Raw genomic sequence first — 18,469 nt, forward strand, 5'->3', positions numbered from 1 at the left:
GCTGCTTTGAAAGGAAACTCGCTCTGTGAATGTGAATCAGAAAACGAGTTTATTATTCGCTCCGCATGTTTTCTCTCTGAGAGTCTGAAGCTTCTTGTCTTTGTTCCATAGTTTCCTTCGATCTGGTTGGTTCTGGTTTCACATTGTGATTAGGGAGTGAGTTAGATTCAGATTGTGTATTTGTGCGTCTCCTCAGTCGTCCAGAGGACTCGTTCGAACCTGAAGTCGGGCCGATCCTCCTCTGGAGTGGAGGAGACGTTAAAGATGTGAATCCTGGACTGTGTGGGTTAAGGAGAGAAATCTGACGTGAGGCTGACAGCTGTGTTTGTCACACTTTGAGGGGTGAGACATCTGAAGGTCACCAAACAACATCTGACCCGTCAGCACCGATCACCATCCACGCCTCGTGATCTGAGGATCTGCACGAGCGCCCGACTCCGCTGCTCTGGGACAAGAATCATCCATCCGGTGGTTTCAGGATTTCTGACACATCGTCTTCTCTTCTCCAGACACTCGTCACTTCAGCTCTGCTTATTTAGCTATGAATGCTACCTTATTAGCGCCTTCCAGCTAGCTGTGCTAATTCACTCTAACTCCTCTGGTCACTTCTTCAACGTAATTATCAGCTGGTTTAATTTGTTGCTTCCAATCCGTCGAGACTACGACAGAACAAAAGCTTCGGTTATCGTCCAGGGAAATTAAAATTAAAGCACGAAGAGGAAGGAAATATTGGACTGATTTTATTTCTTTACTTCTTTTAAATGCAATAAAATAAAATAAAATAAAGCAATAAAACAATGAAAAGTTGGAAGCTATTTAATAAAAGTGTATGTTTAATAGAGTTATAAAGAAGATAATGAGGTGTTTGATTGAGGAACTGAGATCGGATGATTTTTATCGACCAATAAATCAGATCCGAGGGAAATCAGTGAAAATATGAGGAACTTGTTCTCTCGTAATTTTGAAAAAAGTGAAACAAGAATCAGGTTTTACTTTAGCAGGAGAAACTTGTTCTGTCTCATCTTAACTTTCCATCTCTTACTCGTGAGCTGCAGCTTCTGTTCACTGCATCAGACTCAAGTTTCTGTTTTACTCTAATGAAGCTGTTGATTTATCACATTGATGCACAAAGTGTTGATGTAATCTCACTTTCAAACAAACAATTTAAGAAACACAGCTTCCTTTGTGGAGTTGAGAATAAAATAAAAGATGTGTGAGGAAACGTTCTTGCGTCGAGCACCAACAGGGTCCCTCACCTCCTCTTCCTGTTGCCATAGTGACCAGTACATAAGCTCTAGATATTAATATTGTACTAAATGATCCCAGTTGATAAATTAATCAATTTGTGAGTGAGCAAACAAATGTCATCTTTATTGCAAGGCAGCAATATAATACAGTTATTTTGTCTTAATCTTGTCATTTTATTTTCTCCATAATTGAAGAAATAACCTTTTGCATATTTACATAAATTAAATCTAAACTCCCGCAGCAGTTTTTCGAGTCATTTCAGAACGAAGCAAACGCAGCTGCTCAGTTTAATGTGTCAGGTCAGTTTCATTCATCTTCCATTTAACCTCTTTTTCTGCCGGTTATTGTTCTGTTATTATCTCCACGTCTATAAAACACAAAGCCCGGGAGCCGAGGTGATGAAGGCGCTCGGGTGAAAGCTTCGTGAACTCGTCCCGTGGAAACGAGGATGTTTCTCAGACGATTATTACTGTGGAAACATAATGATTCTAATAACTGAGACGCACAATGAAAACTGTCAGAGGAGAAATAATGAGAGGAGCTGCACTGAGCGTTAACTGAAGCTGAGATGTGGTTTCAGTGGAGAAACTCTTCTAATCCCCAGTGGATCCGTGAAGCTGGAGCTGAAGTCTGTGGTTTTCCTGCTCGGAGACGTGGAAACACGACGGAGCTCTGATCTCTTCTCATCTCCGTCCTCACGCCTCAGCAGCCAGAGGCGTTTCTTCTTCATGGCTTCAGGTTCTGTCCCGAGTGAACGTGATCTGTAAAGAACGCTTTGAGGGAAATGTCTTCAAACTCTGTACAAACCGATGAGATGAGGTCAAAGGGTCACGGTGACCTCACGTTGTTGTTTAATTTAATTACATCTGGTGCAAAGTAAGTGATTAGATTTCAGAGGGTCAAAGGTCACAGTTACCCGATGACACAGCACTGACTACAAACTACAGACCTGCTGTCAGAGTGAATATTAATGTACAGATGGTGAAATAACAAGCTGGCAATGCAAACCTAATTATTGGTTCATTTAAATCATAGATTGTCGTCTTGTTGGTTCCACTGTATGAACGACTTTATAGTGAAGATATCATTCCTCTTAGGGCTGCACCATATTAGGAAAACGTGATATGCGATAACCTTGCTGATATTGCCATGAGGATAAACATGCCGTACATTGAGATTGAAGGTCAAAGGTCAAACGCCTCGACAGAAACGTTCACTTAGACTCAGGGATTAACTGATTTAATTATTGGGGTCAAAGGTCAACGTGACCTGTGACCTTACAAAATAAAATCTTTACATAAATCTCGTCTATTCCTGATGAAAACATTTGACTCTTTTGCTGATGACAGATTAGTTAGAGACGAGGAAAATTATCTTTTAATTCTCTTATTCACTGATCAGTCAGCCTCTCGCTCTGGACTCTATGATATCTATGGATTTTATGATATTGAGCATTTTACCTGATGATGGTTTTGATGGTGTCAGCTGATCGAGGACTATGATCACAACAACACAACTTCATACACAACATGTCTCCTCACATCTTCTACCATCAGGAACATCTCAGCTCATCTGCTCCTTCACCTCTATCAGACATTCTGTATAAACACTTTAAACATGAAGTTACAAACTGGTTCTTCTCATGTAGTGAATCCTGATGTGTTGATGTGTTGATGTGTTGTTGTGTTGTTGTGTTGTTGTGTTCAGTTCCATCAGCACCTGTGTGTGTCCTGGGAGAGGATCCTCTCATGGGCCTGAGCTTTATCCACTGATCACTAAGTTTATCTGTAGTTTGATTCTAGTTGAGTTAAGAACAGGAAGTTGCTCCTTGTTTACATCTATGAGACAAACTGGGAATATGAGACTAATAACTTGTGATTGATTGATTGATTGATTGATTGATTGATTGATTGATTGATTGATTGATTGATTGATCATTTAAATCAACAAGCTGTTTTTAGACAGTTCTTATTTCTCAAATGAAGAAGCAGCAGGAGATTTTCCGTTGAATCCCAAAAAAATGATGTTAAAACTCGTTGTGCAGCAACATGTCGATGTGACTTATGATCATATAGAGATAATCACGAGGATCCTTCAGACCCATCGTTGCTCTTCTCTTTCCTCCTCTTCTCTTTCCTCCTCTCATCATCATCTCCCTCACGTTGACCTTCATGATGTTTCCTCTGTGGCCTGATGTGATGAATTGTGTGTTTCAGGTCTGGTGAAGCTCGGCGTCCACTGCGTCACGTGTCAGAAAGTCGCCGTGAAGATCGTGAACAGAGAGAAGCTCAGCGAGTCGGTTCTAATGAAGGTAAGTGAACACACCACCCCCCCGACTCATTGTGTTTGAACCTGTGGGCGTCGGAAAGCTCCGGATCCACTGGACTGATCCGCTGCTGATGTCTTTCAATTCAAAACCCGTGAAACGAGATCATCTCTGAACTTCCTTCAGGCACAAAGTTATTAAAGGATAATCTGGGATATTTTATTATTTCTATCATTATGAACGCATTGGCTCCAGAACTCGTCACCTGAGCTCATCCCTGGGCTGGTGAGACTCGGAGGAGACGGTGGAGCTCTGCAGCTTCTACCCACATGCAGGAGAACTCAAGGTGCTGGTGAGTCACATGGTGACGAGCGGCTGTTCCCATCAGCCGGCGTCCTCCCACACCTGCAAACAGCTGGACGCAGCTACAGCTGCAGAGATGAGTCACATGAGCAGAGGGACGGACGCCAGTGACTCATGGTCCTCTGTGTGTGTGTGTGTGTGTGTGTGTGTGTGTGTGTGTGTGTGTGTGTGTGTGTGCGTGTGTGTGTGTGTGTGTGTGTGTGGAACCAGCTGCTCCCACAGTGAACTCTGATTGGTTGTTAACACGATGACAGAGGACAAAGGTGTTTGGTTGTCAAGGGGAGAAACATTTTTCTATTTTAATTAATTTAATTTGCACCTTTGTTCCGAGCTGTCAGCTGATTGGTTGATTCTCCCTGAGACACTTCCTGGGTGTGTTGACTCCCATGCGGGTTCAGATCTGGATCAGAGGACAGAACCAGGAAGTCCTGATGGTTGAGTCACATGGTGAAGCTTGATGAGAAGCTGCTGGTGGAGCTGAGCTGAGGATTCACTTCTCATGGTTTAAACCTCATCAGTAATAACTCTAATAAACTGGATGCAGCTGAGGTGAAGCTCCTCTCGTCTGGAGGGGTGAGGGGGGGGGGGGTGGGGGGGGGGGGACGTCCCAGCAGCAGCTTCCTCTCATCTCTCTCGCCTCGGTCTTATTTTAGAAGGGCCCTGCTGTTGTCATGGCAACAGGCAGCTATAGGGTCGGGCGTTCTCACAATGAAGAGGATAAAAAAAGAAGAAGAAGAAGAAGAATTCATGACGTCAGCAGAATAACACAAACACCTGAACACACCGACCCACACTCCGACCCTGACAGCTACCTGCCTGTGTGTGTCTGTGTGTGTCTGTGTGGGGGGGGAGGGGGAGGAGTCTCCACCCACATGTCAAACCTGGTGTTAACAGCAGCGTCTCATTAGACCAGACCAGCGTTAGCATGAGGAGCTAACAGAGATGTGACTGATGGAGCTGCACACACACACACACACACACACACACACACACACACACACACACACACACACACACACACACACACGCACACACACACCAGACACACAGGACACACACACACATATATTTTAATCTGACTGTGAGTTTCCAGATGTTTCAAAGAGGAGAACTCGTCTGTAAAGTGACGTCTTCTCTGCAGCATCAGGAGGAGACGCTCGCTGCTGATTGGCTGAGCTGATCCACACGCCTGCTCGGTTCTTCCTTTCTCCTCGTCTCCTTTCCTTTCTCTCCTTCCTCATCCTTCCGTTGTTTCTCCTTCTCTCATCTCCTTTTCATCCAATCTCCCTTTTCTTCCTTTCCCTCCTCTTAAACATATTTTCTTCTCTTACTTTCATTTCACATCCTTTCTTCAACCTCTCCTCCACCCTTTCTCGTATCTGCTTTTTCCTCTCCTCTCCTCCTTTCCTTTCGTGCTCATTTCCTTTCCTTCACCTTTATTTCTTTGACTTTCTAATCTTTCCCTGCTTTTCTTTCATTTCTTTTTACGTTCTTCTTTCCTCTTACTTGCCTGCCTGGTTTTACTCTCTTCTTCCTTTCCTCCCTCTTTCCTCTCCTCTCCTCTCTTCCTCTCCTCTATTCTCTCCTGACTTCCTCCTCTGTGTCTCCTCTCCTCTCTTCCCCTCCTACTTAGTTTCCTCTCCTTCTCCTCCTCTCCTGTTTCTCTTCCTCTCCACTTTTATTACCTCTCCTCCTCCTCTCTTCTTTCTCTCCTCTCTTCCTTTCCTCCCTCGTTTCCTCTCCTCTCCTTCCTCTTTCTCCTCTTCCTCTCCTCTTCCTCTTTCTCTCCTCTCTTCCTTTCCTCCCTCGTTTCCTCTCCTCTCCTTCCTCTTTCTCCTCTTCCTCTCCTCTTCCTCTTTCTCTCCTCTCTTCCTTTCCTCCCTCGTTTCCTCTCCTCTCCTTCCTCCTCCTCTCTTCTTTCTCTCCTCCCTTCCCACCTCCCTCCTCTCTTCACATCTCTCCCTTTCTTCCCTCCTCTCTTTTTTCTCTCCTCTCTTCCTTTCCTCCCTCGTTTCCTCTCCTCTCCTTCCTCTTCCTCCTCCTCCTCTCTTCTATCTCTCCTCTCTTCTCGCCTCTCTCCTCTCTTCTTTCTCCCTCCTCTCCTCTCCTCTCCTGGCTCATAAAGACTCTCAGTGGTTCTCTCTCTTCTCCTGATCACCTGATTCTGTCACCGTTGAGCACTTGATTGATCTTGATTGGAGGAACCCGAGCTCTCGTCCTCCTTTCCCTCTCTCCCTCTCTTCAGGATCGCCCGAGCGTCATAACAACAGATGGCGGTTTCATTAGCAGGAGGATGTTCTGATTTATCGCTGCTCGTGCTCCTCGACTCCGCGTCGTGTTTCAATTAAACGAGGATTTGAGAACAGAGTCAATCCTCATAATTCATTAAGAGCAGCCGTCACACGGAGCCGCTGAGTTCTGCCAGGAGTCGGGAGCCGGCGCCCCCCGCTGGCCCGGAGGAGAACTGGCATCAGCAGCGTCTCCTCCTGACGCTGAAGTTTTGAGGTGTTTGAGTTTGTTCTGCGATGATTCAATAAAAAACTTTTTATCGTCTGACTCGCAGCCAGTGGAGTCCAGACGTGGGAGGAGGTATTTGGACTTTCCTGCTTCCAGAAGCAAAAGTCACCTTCATGCTTCTCTTACCCGGAGTTCGCTGAGTCACAGCTGGAGCCGCGCCGCCGCTGAGATCAGCACAAAACGCTCCTGGTTGAATCATCAGCACTAAAGAGTAACGAGCGTCTGAAGAGGCTCGGCTCCAGAGAACATTCGGGCCAAAGTTTGTTTGGCAGAACGTCGGAGAGACGACTCCTGCAGCTCGAGTGTCTGTGGGTTTCTATCAGAGAGACAGTCAGACAGAGGATGAGGACGGAAACAATGAGGAAGACGAGGAGATAACAGAGCTGCTGGTGATAGAGGCTGACACCTGGACATGTGACACGTTTAATATCAAATCAAACTGAGTAAACCAGTGATCTTCAGTCTGTGGACCCAGGTGAACGTGTCTTCTTCACCTGATAGTTTGATTTCATTTCATCACATCGGACCGAGACAGACAATCAGCTTCTGATCTCCGTCATGGCAGCAACATTCATAAAATCACTTCCTCTTTGGCAAGTTGTCTTCAGAGTAAAAGCACATTGTTCATTTTGTAAAGCTTTACACTGAATTTAATTAACTAGAGCTTTTATTTTGAAAAGTTATGAACCTGGGGCTGAAGATTGTCGGTTTGTTTAACAGAGTCTGAAACAGTCGACATGTGATGTATAAAAGAATAACGTTAGTTCAGTTAATCATTTAAAATGATATATAAGTATCAACACAGGACAAGACCACGACAATGCAGATACACAACTTTACTATATAATAGGATATAATAAAATAATAAAACCCAACATTACAATCACACAGGTTTACAACAGGAACTGAAATGTGATATGAATGAAGAAGCTTTAACTTAAAGTCTTAATGAGTAACGTGATGTAAGCTCACGTGTTAAAGCTTCTTTAACGACGGTGAACACGTCTGGAAACGTTTCTGTTAAATCCTCTCGACGGAGGACGAGTCTGAGATGATTGAGGGGGGGGGGGGGAGGGGGGGGAGAAGATCAGCGTCACAGTCGTGTCCACGCCGCCGCAGCTCCCGTCTCGTCCTTTTATTACCTCCCATTAAAAAGAGCAAGTGGGTGATAATGGAGCTTAATGAATGTGGACGTCGCCGCTCACACTCGGGTGGCGGCGAGCGGGGGGGCAGGGAGCGTGTGTTTACCTTGTACATGTGTTTAATTAGCCTCTGCCATGTTACCCTGTGAGCGCCCCCCAGAGGCTAATGAGATCTGACAGCAGGTCTGATGCTCCACACCTGCAGCGTCCACAAGTCCTACAGGAGACATGTTGGACTAGAACCTGCAGCGTCCACGAGTCCTACAGGAGACATGTGGGACTAGAACCTGCAGCGTCCACGAGTCCTACAGGAGACATGTTGGACTAGAACCTGCAGCGTCCACGAGTCCTACAGGAGACACGTGGGACTAGAACCTGCAGCGTCCACGAGTCCTACAGGAGACACGTGGGACTAGAACCTGCAGCGTCCACGAGTCCTACAGGAGACATGTGGGACTAGAACCTGCAGCGTCCACGAGTCCTACAGGAGACACGTGGGACTAGAACCTGCAGCGTCCACGAGTCCTACAGGAGACACGTGGGACTAGAACCTGCAGCGTCCACGAGTCCTACAGGAGACATGTGGGACTAGAACCTGCAGCGTCCACGAGTCCTACAGGAGACGTGTGGGACTAGAACCTGCAGCGTCCACGAGTCCTACAGGAGACATGTTGGACTAGAACCTGCAGCGTCCACGAGTCCTACAGGAGACACGTGGGACTAGAACCTGCAGCGTCCACGAGTCCTACAGGAGACACGTGGGACTAGAACCTGCAGCGTCCACGAGTCCTACAGGAGACATGTGGGACTAGAACCTGCAGCGTCCACGAGTCCTACAGGAGACACGTGGGACTAGAACCTGCAGCGTCCACGAGTCCTACAGGAGACACGTGGGACTAGAACCTGCAGCGTCCACGAGTCCTACAGGAGACATGTGGGACTAGAACCTGCAGCGTCCACGAGTCCTACAGGAGACGTGTGGGACTAGAACCTGCAGCGTCCACCAGTCCTACAGGAGACATGTGGGACTAGAACCTGCAGCGTCCACGAGTCCTACAGGAGACATGTGGGACTAGAACCTGCAGCGTCCACGAGTCCTACAGGAGACATGTGGGACTAGAACCTGCAGCGTCCACGAGTCCTACAGGACACATGTGGGACTAGAACCTGCAGCGTCCACGAGTCCTACAGGAGACACGTGGGACTAGAACCTGCAGCGTCCACGAGTCCTACAGGAGACATGTGGGACTAGAACCTGCAGCGTCCACGAGTTCTACAGGAGACATGTGGGACTAGAACCTGCAGCGTCCACGAGTCCTACAGGAGACATGTTGGACTAGAACCTGCAGCATCCACGAGTTCTACAGGAGACATGTTGGACTAGAACCTGCAGCATCCACGAGTTCTACAGGAGACACGTGGGACTAGAACCTGCAGCGTCCACGAGTCCTACAGGAGACATGTGGGACTAGAACCTGCAGCGTCCAAGAGTCCTACAGGAGACACGTGGGACTAGAACCTGCAGCGTCCACGAGTCCTACAGGAGACACGTGGGACTAGAACCTGCAGCGTCCACCAGTCCTACAGGAGACACGTGGGACTAGAACCTGCAGCGTCCACCAGTCCTACAGGAGACACGTGGGACTAGAACCTGCAGCGTCCACGAGTCCTACAGGAGACACGTGGGACTAGAACCTGCAGCGTCCACCAGTCCTACAGGAGACACGTGGGACTAGAACCTGCAGCGTCCACCAGTCCTACAGGAGACATGTGGGACTAGAACCTGCAGCGTCCACGAGTCCTACAGGAGACATGTGGGACTAGAACCTGCAGCGTCCACGAGTCCTACAGGAGACACGTGGGACTAGAACCTGCAGCGTCCACGAGTCCTACAGGAGACGTGTGGGACTAGAACCTGCAGCGTCCACGAGTCCTACAGGAGACACGTGGGACTAGAACCTGCAGCGTCCACGAGTCCTACAGGAGACACGTGGGACTAGAACCTGCAGCGTCCACGAGTCCTACAGGAGACATGTGGGACTAGAACCTGCAGCGTCCACGAATCCTACAGGAGACACGTGGGACTAGAACCTGCAGCGTCCACGAGTCCTACAGGAGACACGTGGGACTAGAACCTGCAGCGTCCACGAGTCCTACAGGAGACATGTGGGACTAGAACCTGCAGCGTCCACGAGTCCTACAGGAGACACGTGGGACTAGAACCTGCAGCGTCCACGAGTCCTACAGGAGACACGTGGGACTAGAACCTGCAGCGTCCACGAGTCCTACAGGAGACACGTGGGACTAGAACCTGCAGCGTCCACGAGTCCTACAGGAGACATGTGGGACTAGAACCTGCAGCGTCCACGAGTCCTACAGGAGACATGTGGGAGTGGAACCTGCATCGTCCACCAGTCCTACAGGAGACATGTGGGACTAGAACCTGCAGCGTCCACGAGTCCTACAGGAGACATGTGGGACTAGAACCTGCAGCGTCCACGAGTCCTACAGGAGACACGTGGGACTAGAACCTGCAGCGTCCACGAGTCCTACAGGAGACACGTGGGACTAGAACCTGCAGCGTCCACGAGTCCTACAGGAGACACGTGGGACTAGAACCTGCAGCGTCCACGAGTCCTACAGGAGACACGTGGGACTAGAACCTGCAGCGTCCACGAGTCCTACAGGAGACGTGTGGGACTAGAACCTGCAGCGTCCACGAGTCCTACAGGAGACACGTGGGACTAGAACCTGCAGCGTCCACGAGTCCTACAGGAGACACGTGGGACTAGAACCTGCAGCGTCCACGAGTCCTACAGGAGACGTGTGGGACTAGAACCTGCAGCGTCCACGAGTCCTACAGGAGACACGTGGGACTAGAACCTGCAGCGTCCACGAGTCCTACAGGAGACACGTGGGACTAGAACCTGCAGCGTCCACGAGTCCTACAGGAGACACGTGGGACTAGAACCTGCAGCGTCCACGAGTCCTACAGGAGACGTGTGGGACTAGAACCTGCAGCGTCCACGAGTCCTACAGGAGACACGTGGGACTAGAACCTGCAGCGTCCACGAGTCCTACAGGAGACACGTGGGACTAGAACCTGCAGCGTCCACGAGTCCTACAGGAGACACGAGGGACTAGAACCTGCAGCGTCCACGAGTCCTACAGGAGACATGTGGGACTAGAACCTGCAGCGTCCACGAGTCCTACAGGAGACATGAGGGACTAGAACCTGCAGCGTCCACGAGTCCTACAGGAGACATGTGGGAGTGGAACCTGCATCGTCCACCAGTCCTACAGGAGACATGTGGGACTAGAACCTGCAGCTGGAGCTAGAGACACAAAGCTGGAAGGAAGGAAATACTTTGCTTCTTAATTATTATATGATATTCTTCAGGGGTTCAGGATGAGAGGAGGTTCAGGATAAGAGGAGGTTCATGAGAAGGTTCAGGAGGAGGTTCAGGATGAGAGGAGGTTCAGGATGAGAGGAGGTTCAGGAGGAGGTTCAGGATGAGAAGAGGTTCAGGACAAGACGAGGTTCAGGATGAGGTTCAGGACGAGAGGAGGTTCAGGATGAGGTTCAGGATGATAGGAGGTTCATGAGGAGGTTCAGGAGGAGGTTCAGGATGAGAGGAGGTTCAGGAGGAGGTTCAGGATGAGAAGAGGTTCAGGACAAGAGGAGGTTCAGGACGAGACGAGGTTCAGGAGGAGGTTCAGGAGGAGGTTCAGGATGAGAGGAGGTTCATGAGGAGGTTCAGGAGGAGGTTCAGGACGAGAGAAGGTTCAGGAGGAGGTTCAGGATGAGAAGAGGTTCAGGACGAGACGAGGTTCAGGACGAGAGGAGGTTCAGGATGAGATTCAGGAGGAGGTTCAGGATGAGAGGAGGTTCAGGATGAGAGGAGGTTCAGGATGAGAGGAGGTTCAGGACGAGAGGAGGTTCAGGAGGAGGTTCAGGATGAGAGGAGGTTCAGGACGAGAGGAGGTTCAGGACGAGAGGAGGTTCAGGACGAGAGGAGGTTCAGGACGAGAGGAGGTTCAGGACGAGAGGAGGTTCAGGACGAGAGGAGGTTCAGGATGAGAGGAGGTTCAGGACGAGAGGAGGTTCAGGATGAGAGGAGGTTCAGAACGAGAGGAGGTTCAGGACGAGAGGAGGTTCAGGACGAGAGGAGGTTCAGGACGAGAGGAGGTTCAGGATGAGAGGAGGTTCAGGACGAGAGGAGGTTCAGGAGGAGGTTCAGGATGAGAGGAGGTTCAGGACGAGAGGAGGTTCAGGACGAGAGGAGGTTCAGGATGAGAGGAGGTTCAGGAGGAGGTTCAGGACGAGAGGAGGTTCAGGAGGAGGTTCAGGATGAGAGGAGGTTCAATATGAGACCAGGTTCAGGATGAGAGGAGGTTCAGGAGGAGGTTCAGGATGAGAGGAGGTTCAATATGAGACCAGGTTCAGGATGAGAGGAGGTTCAGGAGGAGGCTGTTGTGACACTCTGCTCTGAAACCACGAGGCCAAAGATGAAAAGAAATTCTTGTAATATTAATTTATTGGCCGCCCTCACTCGCCCTCACTCGCCCTCACTGGCCCTCGTTCTCCCTCACTCGCCCTCACTCTCCCTCACTCGCCCTCACTCTCCCTCACTCGCCCTCACTCTCCCTCACTCTCCCTCACTCTCCCTCAATCGCCCTCACTCTCCCTCACTCGCCCTCACTCTCCCTCACTGGCCCTCGTTCTCCCTCACTCTCCCTCACTCGCCCTCACTCTCCCTCACTCTCCCTCTCTCTCTCTCACTCGCCCTCACTCGCCCTCACAGACCTTTTGAAGTCTGGCAGCTTCGATAGAAATGAAACTTCCTCTCCTGGTGTCGTCTCTGTGACCTCTGAGCTCTCGACTCTCGAACCTGTCACGTCTCCGCCCCTCAGCCAGGAGAGGATGACTCAGAGTTTGGTTTGTGAACAGACGGTCAGGACAAGAGTCACAAGGGGGGGGGGGGGAGGAGTTGATTGACAGGTGACTGATCATGTTTAACTAAAGCCCACTGAGGAAAATCTGAAATCAATCATAGGACTCAACACGGGAGTAGTTTGATCCCCTGTGGGGGGAAATGAACAAATGTCACTGATCTGACATTTTCAACAAAGTGATATTGATCATTGATGAAGTGATTGTTGTCGTGGAAACATCTGTTGGGACTCTGCAGGTTGATGATGTGTCACAAGCTGTTCACTCTTCTTCGTGGGTCACGAGGAGCGAACTGAAATAACCCCCCAGCTTCAGCTCAAACAGACTCAGGCTCTGACGTCAACGTGTTTCCAGATTTGTTGTCGACCTCTTTGTTGTCTTTGTGTAACACTTTTTCTCTCCTGTGTTTCTCCAGGTGGAACGGGAAATAGCGATTCTCAAACTCATAGAACATCCTCACGTTTTAAAGCTGCACGACGTCTACGAAAATAAGAAATACCTGTAAGTACTCGTGAAAACTGACTGAACTGAAAGACCACGATTCTAAATACAAAGAGGGAAAAAACAACCACAAATATTCAGCAGAGATCAAACCACATTTGATTTGTATAACACATATTCACAAATCTCAAATTTGTCTCAATTTGTTGTGTAGATGCGTCTCATTGATTCTCATCTTCTGTTAAACGTCTAGTTTGTTGTTTCACTTCCATGTAGAACATTGTGAAATAGAAAACCAGGACCAGCAGAACACTTTAACATCGTTTGATCTCAGGGATTTTATGTACAGACGTGTTTTATTGTGCACATTAATCTGCTGCGTGTGGCGCCCGTGCTCCGGCGGCGTGGCTGAACACGCTGTTCAATAATTGATAAAGGCGCCGGCATCAAACCGAGCCGGGATCTGTTTCCTTAATGACGTGGACGGGGACGGACGGTCATCCCGTGAGCAAACAGTTTGAACATTCTCACAAATCACAGGCCAACGTGTTTCTAATTTAAATCGCTGTGACAGGTGAACGCTCGAGCGGATCCTTTAATCTGATCATAAATCAGAGCGGGGGAGGGAGGAAGGGGGGGGGGGCACAGCGAGGATCAGCGGCGTCTTCCAGATAAACCACCAGAGGAGCAGATACAAGACTTTATAAACCACAGACACTGAAAGCAACACAGGCCGAGGATGTTCTCTGGGCTTCACATCCATGTCTCTGTCGTCTCCTCAGAGAAATACTGAATTATTTCATTAACGCCTTTTTAAATCTGAGAGAAATGAAACTGAGGATTCGCTCACGAATCTGTGGAAATTAAATCTGCTCAACTACTGTGCGTGTGCAGGTCTGAGGTTCTGGTCCAGTTGTGTGATCTTTTAAAACGTTTGTGTTTCTCCTCAGAACATTTTTCACCACAAACACTGATCCTCACACTGTGTTGATCATTTTATTAAATGGACATTTTTATGAGACAAGTGATTCAGCTTAAATCACGCGACAGACACAAAAATTAAAAAATTTGAATAAAACAAATATCTGAGAACAGCAGAGCCACAGGTAGAAGATAAAGACGTCTCGAGAGTGTGTTGTTGCTAAGGAGAAAGTCCGGCTCAAATCCTCTACATGACATGTCTGTAGTGAAATTCATTAACTGAACATGTGATCTTCTTTTACTTTCCCATGAAAAACCTGAGACACGTGTGTGTTTACTGGGATCATCAATACAACCTGTTCTATGTTCTAAATGATGCGTGTTCCCTCTCTGCTCCTGTGCAGGTATCTGGTGCTGGAACACGTGTCCGGGGGGGAACTGTTCGACTACCTGGTGAAGAAGGGTCGGTTAACGCCCAAAGAGGCCAGGAAGTTCTTCAGGCAGATCATCTCGGCCCTGGACTTCTGCCACAGTCACTCCATATGGTGCGTGTCCCTCGTGTCTCCATGAAGCTCAGTAACAATCCAGAGAGGAACCCTGATCTAAAGAGAGAGTCTTCTGTGTGTTTGCTCCGTGTTGATGATCAGGTTTCAGTTTTCAGCCTCGTCCTTCATCAGCTGCAGCTCCTCTTCATCTCCGTTTTCACCTTCACCTCCTCATCTTCACCGCGTATCTAAGAGCAACAGCACATCACAACAAAGTCTGTGAGAGTGTTTGGCTTTGAAGGACGAGATGTGTTCTCTGCTGTGTTATGTTTTCCTCCGGTGGAAACGAACAGATGCACACAGTCGTTTCTCGAGGTTTCATCTCTCTCTCTCTCTCTCTCTCTCTCTCTCTCTGACCTGGAGTGTGTCAGAGAGAGAGATGAAACCAAACGTAGGTTTTCACGTCTTCATGAGTTTCACAGTTTCACCAAATCTACAACAAAGACAAACAAAAGGAGCTGATACCTGCACCAAGTAGGGGTGGGAATTGGCAATAATGTGACGATTCAATAGTATTGCAATATTTGGGCTACGATTCAATAGTATTGCGATTATGCGATATATTGCGATACTGCAAGTATTGCGATTCGATTCTGCGATATATTGCGATTCATGTCCCCCATATTATTCAAAGGCATTACACAAAATTAGGAAAATAAGACTGCTCACCTCACTTCAAATGTCACATTTAATTCTGTGAACAACATTGTCTTCTACACATTCACTGAAGTGGAAAAACTTTGTCCTTGAACATTCAGGACACAGGACCTTTGTAATTATTTTCTGAATAGGAGACCTCTCACATGAACACTGAGCTCCCAGCACATAACTTACAATTATTTAAATACAGTAACATCAAGCAGACATAATAGAGTAACATAAAACTGAGAATAATCATATAAATAAGAGTAACCCAGAGCTTCAATCAAATTGAGAAAAATAAACAAATGTGTACTACTAGAGTCCAGTCCAGTCGGCTGCAAGGTCATGACCCAAAATGTTAAATTCATTTGGGAATATTGGCATTTTTGTTCAGAAAAAGGAGTTGGTCAACATGCTCAGATGTTAAAGTTCCTCTGGAACGTTACTATATCTCCTGCAGTGGAGAACATCCTTTCCTCAGACACACGAGGTATCTTTTAAACTCTGAAACTCTCCTCGTCATGCTTTGCCAGCCAGGGGCTGTTACATATATAATTGTAAAAAAAAGAAAAAAAAATGAAAAAGAAAAAAATTGCAATACTTTGTGCTACAGTATCGATATAATCGCGAGCGCAAAATATCGCGATACTGAACAGAATCGGGTTTTTTCCCCCACCACTAACACCAGGGCTGACGTCTTCTCTCTCTATATCAAACCGATGTTTTCCTTTATTTATCCAGACGGTGATTTGTGCTGCCACCGTTTCATAATGAGCCCAAAACATTTTGACACTTCTCATAATCTCTCATTAAGAGTCGTGCACGTCCCCACATCGTCCTCACTTCTCTTTCGCTCTTCAGTCTGTGAACCTGTCTCCATGTTGCACGTGAGAACGACCTTCAGGTCCCGTCACAGATCCACTGAATCAACAGGAAACGGTTTCTCTCCTGATTTACATCAAGACCTTCATGGAGGTTTCATGGAAATCGGTCCAGTTCCTTTAGTTTGATCCTGCTCACTGACAGACGAGATGAAAACATGACCTCCTCATTGACGGAGGTGGAAACAGAGCGGCAGGATGCACAAGGATTTGAAACAAGACGATAATCGAGTGAACCTGGAATCTGTCGAGATATGAAAAAGAAAACGATGACAGGTTAACAAAAACGTTTCTTCATCCTTCTTCTTCTTCTTCTGTTTGCAGCCACAGAGATTTGAAGCCCGAGAACTTGTTGCTAGACGAGAAGAACAACATCAGGATAGCGGACTTCGGCATGGCGTCTCTGCAGGTCGGGGAGAGTCTGCTGGAGACCAGCTGTGGGTGAGTTCAGTCCTGAAGACCAACGGTTCTGTGAGTCCTGGTGCTGGAGACCATCCTGTGACCTTTACCTTCCACTGAATGGTTTCTCTGGTTGAAGCTTCACGTCAGATGGAATCCTGCTGTGATGATGTTCACCTGGTTCTAAAAGTCCTTCACTCAGAAACAGCAGAATTCGACTTGTTACTGGGATTTGATTTTCTTTATCTTGATGGTGAGAGCGAAGTTACTGAGTCAAGGAGCGAATATTAGATGACAACAAGTAAAGTAAAAGTACCTGTAAGAGAAAATGGGATGTTGGGATATAGAGCCACATTAATATTAACTGAAGGTTACGTCCATGTTTGATCCCTGTTTGGTCTCCACCTCCTCCTGAGGGAAACATCGGGATCTTCAGCTGCTGCGAGAGACGACGTCTGTGGCAAAGATTTTATTTCTGCTTCATTCACACGGAGCCTCCACTGCTGGTCTCCATTTAGTTTGTAAAGTTCGGGGTTGTGTTTTAGTCTGAACGAACAAAACGGAGATGTTTGTAAACAATGATGCAGACGCCAACGTTCTCTTCCTGATTGGTTCTCATCAGTCACGTGACTTGACTACCAGCGAAAGGTTTTGCTAACTCTTCCTGTCAGCAACTTACTCGTAAGAAATGAAATCGTACTTTCCACCGGTGCACGTGAACGGGGCGGTACGATGTGTTTTCACGAGGTTCTTTTTAAACGAAGCTAACGAGGATCAGTCAAAGGTTAAACGCTGCAGAGATGAGGATAATTCTCTTCCTCCCTTTTCACAGAACCTGCAGTTATCGGAGTTATTGTTCATTTGAAAACATAAATATTGCTGAGTGCAGCGTTGAGCCGACACACCCGACCGAGCCTCACTGAGCTGTGAGTGTCTCTGATGGAGGCGGTTGTGTAAAGTTGCTGCGTCTCTGGAAACCGGGCAAATCTTGCACTTTTAAAAGTTCCCAGTTGTTTCTTTTTTTCTGCAGCTTTAGAAAACACAGGCGGGTCCAGAGTGAGTCGGCTCCACCGCCGGCCAACCAGCGCTTCACGGACTCAGTCATGTGGAACGACTAAAGCCTGATTCCTCCGGCTCAGAGAGGATTCACACAAACAACCAGAGAGAGAGAGACAGAAAGTGGAGATTCTGGACAAAATGCTGCGACGGCAGTTACTCATTAAAACAATCCAGACTCCGCTAACACTCGAAAGTCACGTGTCAGAGAAACGCTCCGTTCACGCTCTGGTTAGCTTCCGATCAGGGTCGCTGGGAGACACAGAGAGACAGAGTGAGACACAGAGAGACACAGAGAGACAGAGTGAGACACAGAGAGACACAGAGAGACACAGAGAGACAGAGAGACACAGAGAGACACAGAGAGACACAGAGAGACACATAGAGACACAGAGAGACACAGTGAGACACAGAGAGACACAGAGAGACACAGAGAGACACAGTGAGACACAGTGAGACACAGAGAGACACAGTGAGACACAGAGAGACACAGTCAGACACAGTCAGACACAGTCAGACACAGCGAGACACAGAGAGACACAGTGAGACACAGAGAGACACAGAGAGACAGAGAGACACAGTGAGACACAGAGAGACACAGTGAGACACACAGAGACACAGTGAGACACAGAGACAGAGAGACAGAGAGACAGAGAGACACAGTGAGACACAGTGAGACACAGTGAGACACAGAGAGACAGAGACACAGAGAGACACAGTGAGACACAGAGAGACACAGAGAGACACAGAGAGACACATTAAGACACAGAGAGACACAGAGAGACACAGAGAGACACAGAGAGACACATAGAGACACAGAGAGACACAGTGAGACACAGAGAGACACAGTCAGACACAGTCAGACACAGCGAGACACAGAGAGACACAGAGAGACACAGTCAGACACAGTGAGACACAGAGAGACACAGAGAGACACAGAGAGACAAAGTGAGACACAGAGAGACACAGAGAGACACAGTGAGACACGGTGAGACACAGAGAGACACAGTGAGACACAGAGAGACACAGAGAGACACAGAGAGACACAGAGAGACACAGATAGACACAGATAGACACAGTGAGACACAGGGAGA

At 47.9% G+C, this 18,469-nt stretch overlaps 1 protein-coding gene across 1 annotated transcript in view; it reads left to right on the forward strand.

Annotated features, from left to right (window-relative positions):
* LOC132998081 (serine/threonine-protein kinase BRSK2-like) overlaps positions 1-18,469 on the forward strand; it is an 87,393-nt gene that overhangs the window by 40,800 nt on the left and 28,124 nt on the right. Inside the window, exons 2-5 of the mRNA XM_061067571.1 lie at positions 3,465-3,559; positions 12,906-12,991; positions 14,257-14,397; positions 16,245-16,361. Of these exons, the coding sequence (XP_060923554.1) occupies positions 3,465-3,559; positions 12,906-12,991; positions 14,257-14,397; positions 16,245-16,361 (439 nt within the window). The remainder of the gene's footprint in view (positions 1-3,464; positions 3,560-12,905; positions 12,992-14,256; positions 14,398-16,244; positions 16,362-18,469) is intronic.

This window comes from Limanda limanda, chromosome 3 (assembly GCF_963576545.1).
Source record: "Limanda limanda chromosome 3, fLimLim1.1, whole genome shotgun sequence".
Taxonomy (NCBI): Eukaryota; Metazoa; Chordata; class Actinopteri; order Pleuronectiformes; family Pleuronectidae; genus Limanda; species Limanda limanda.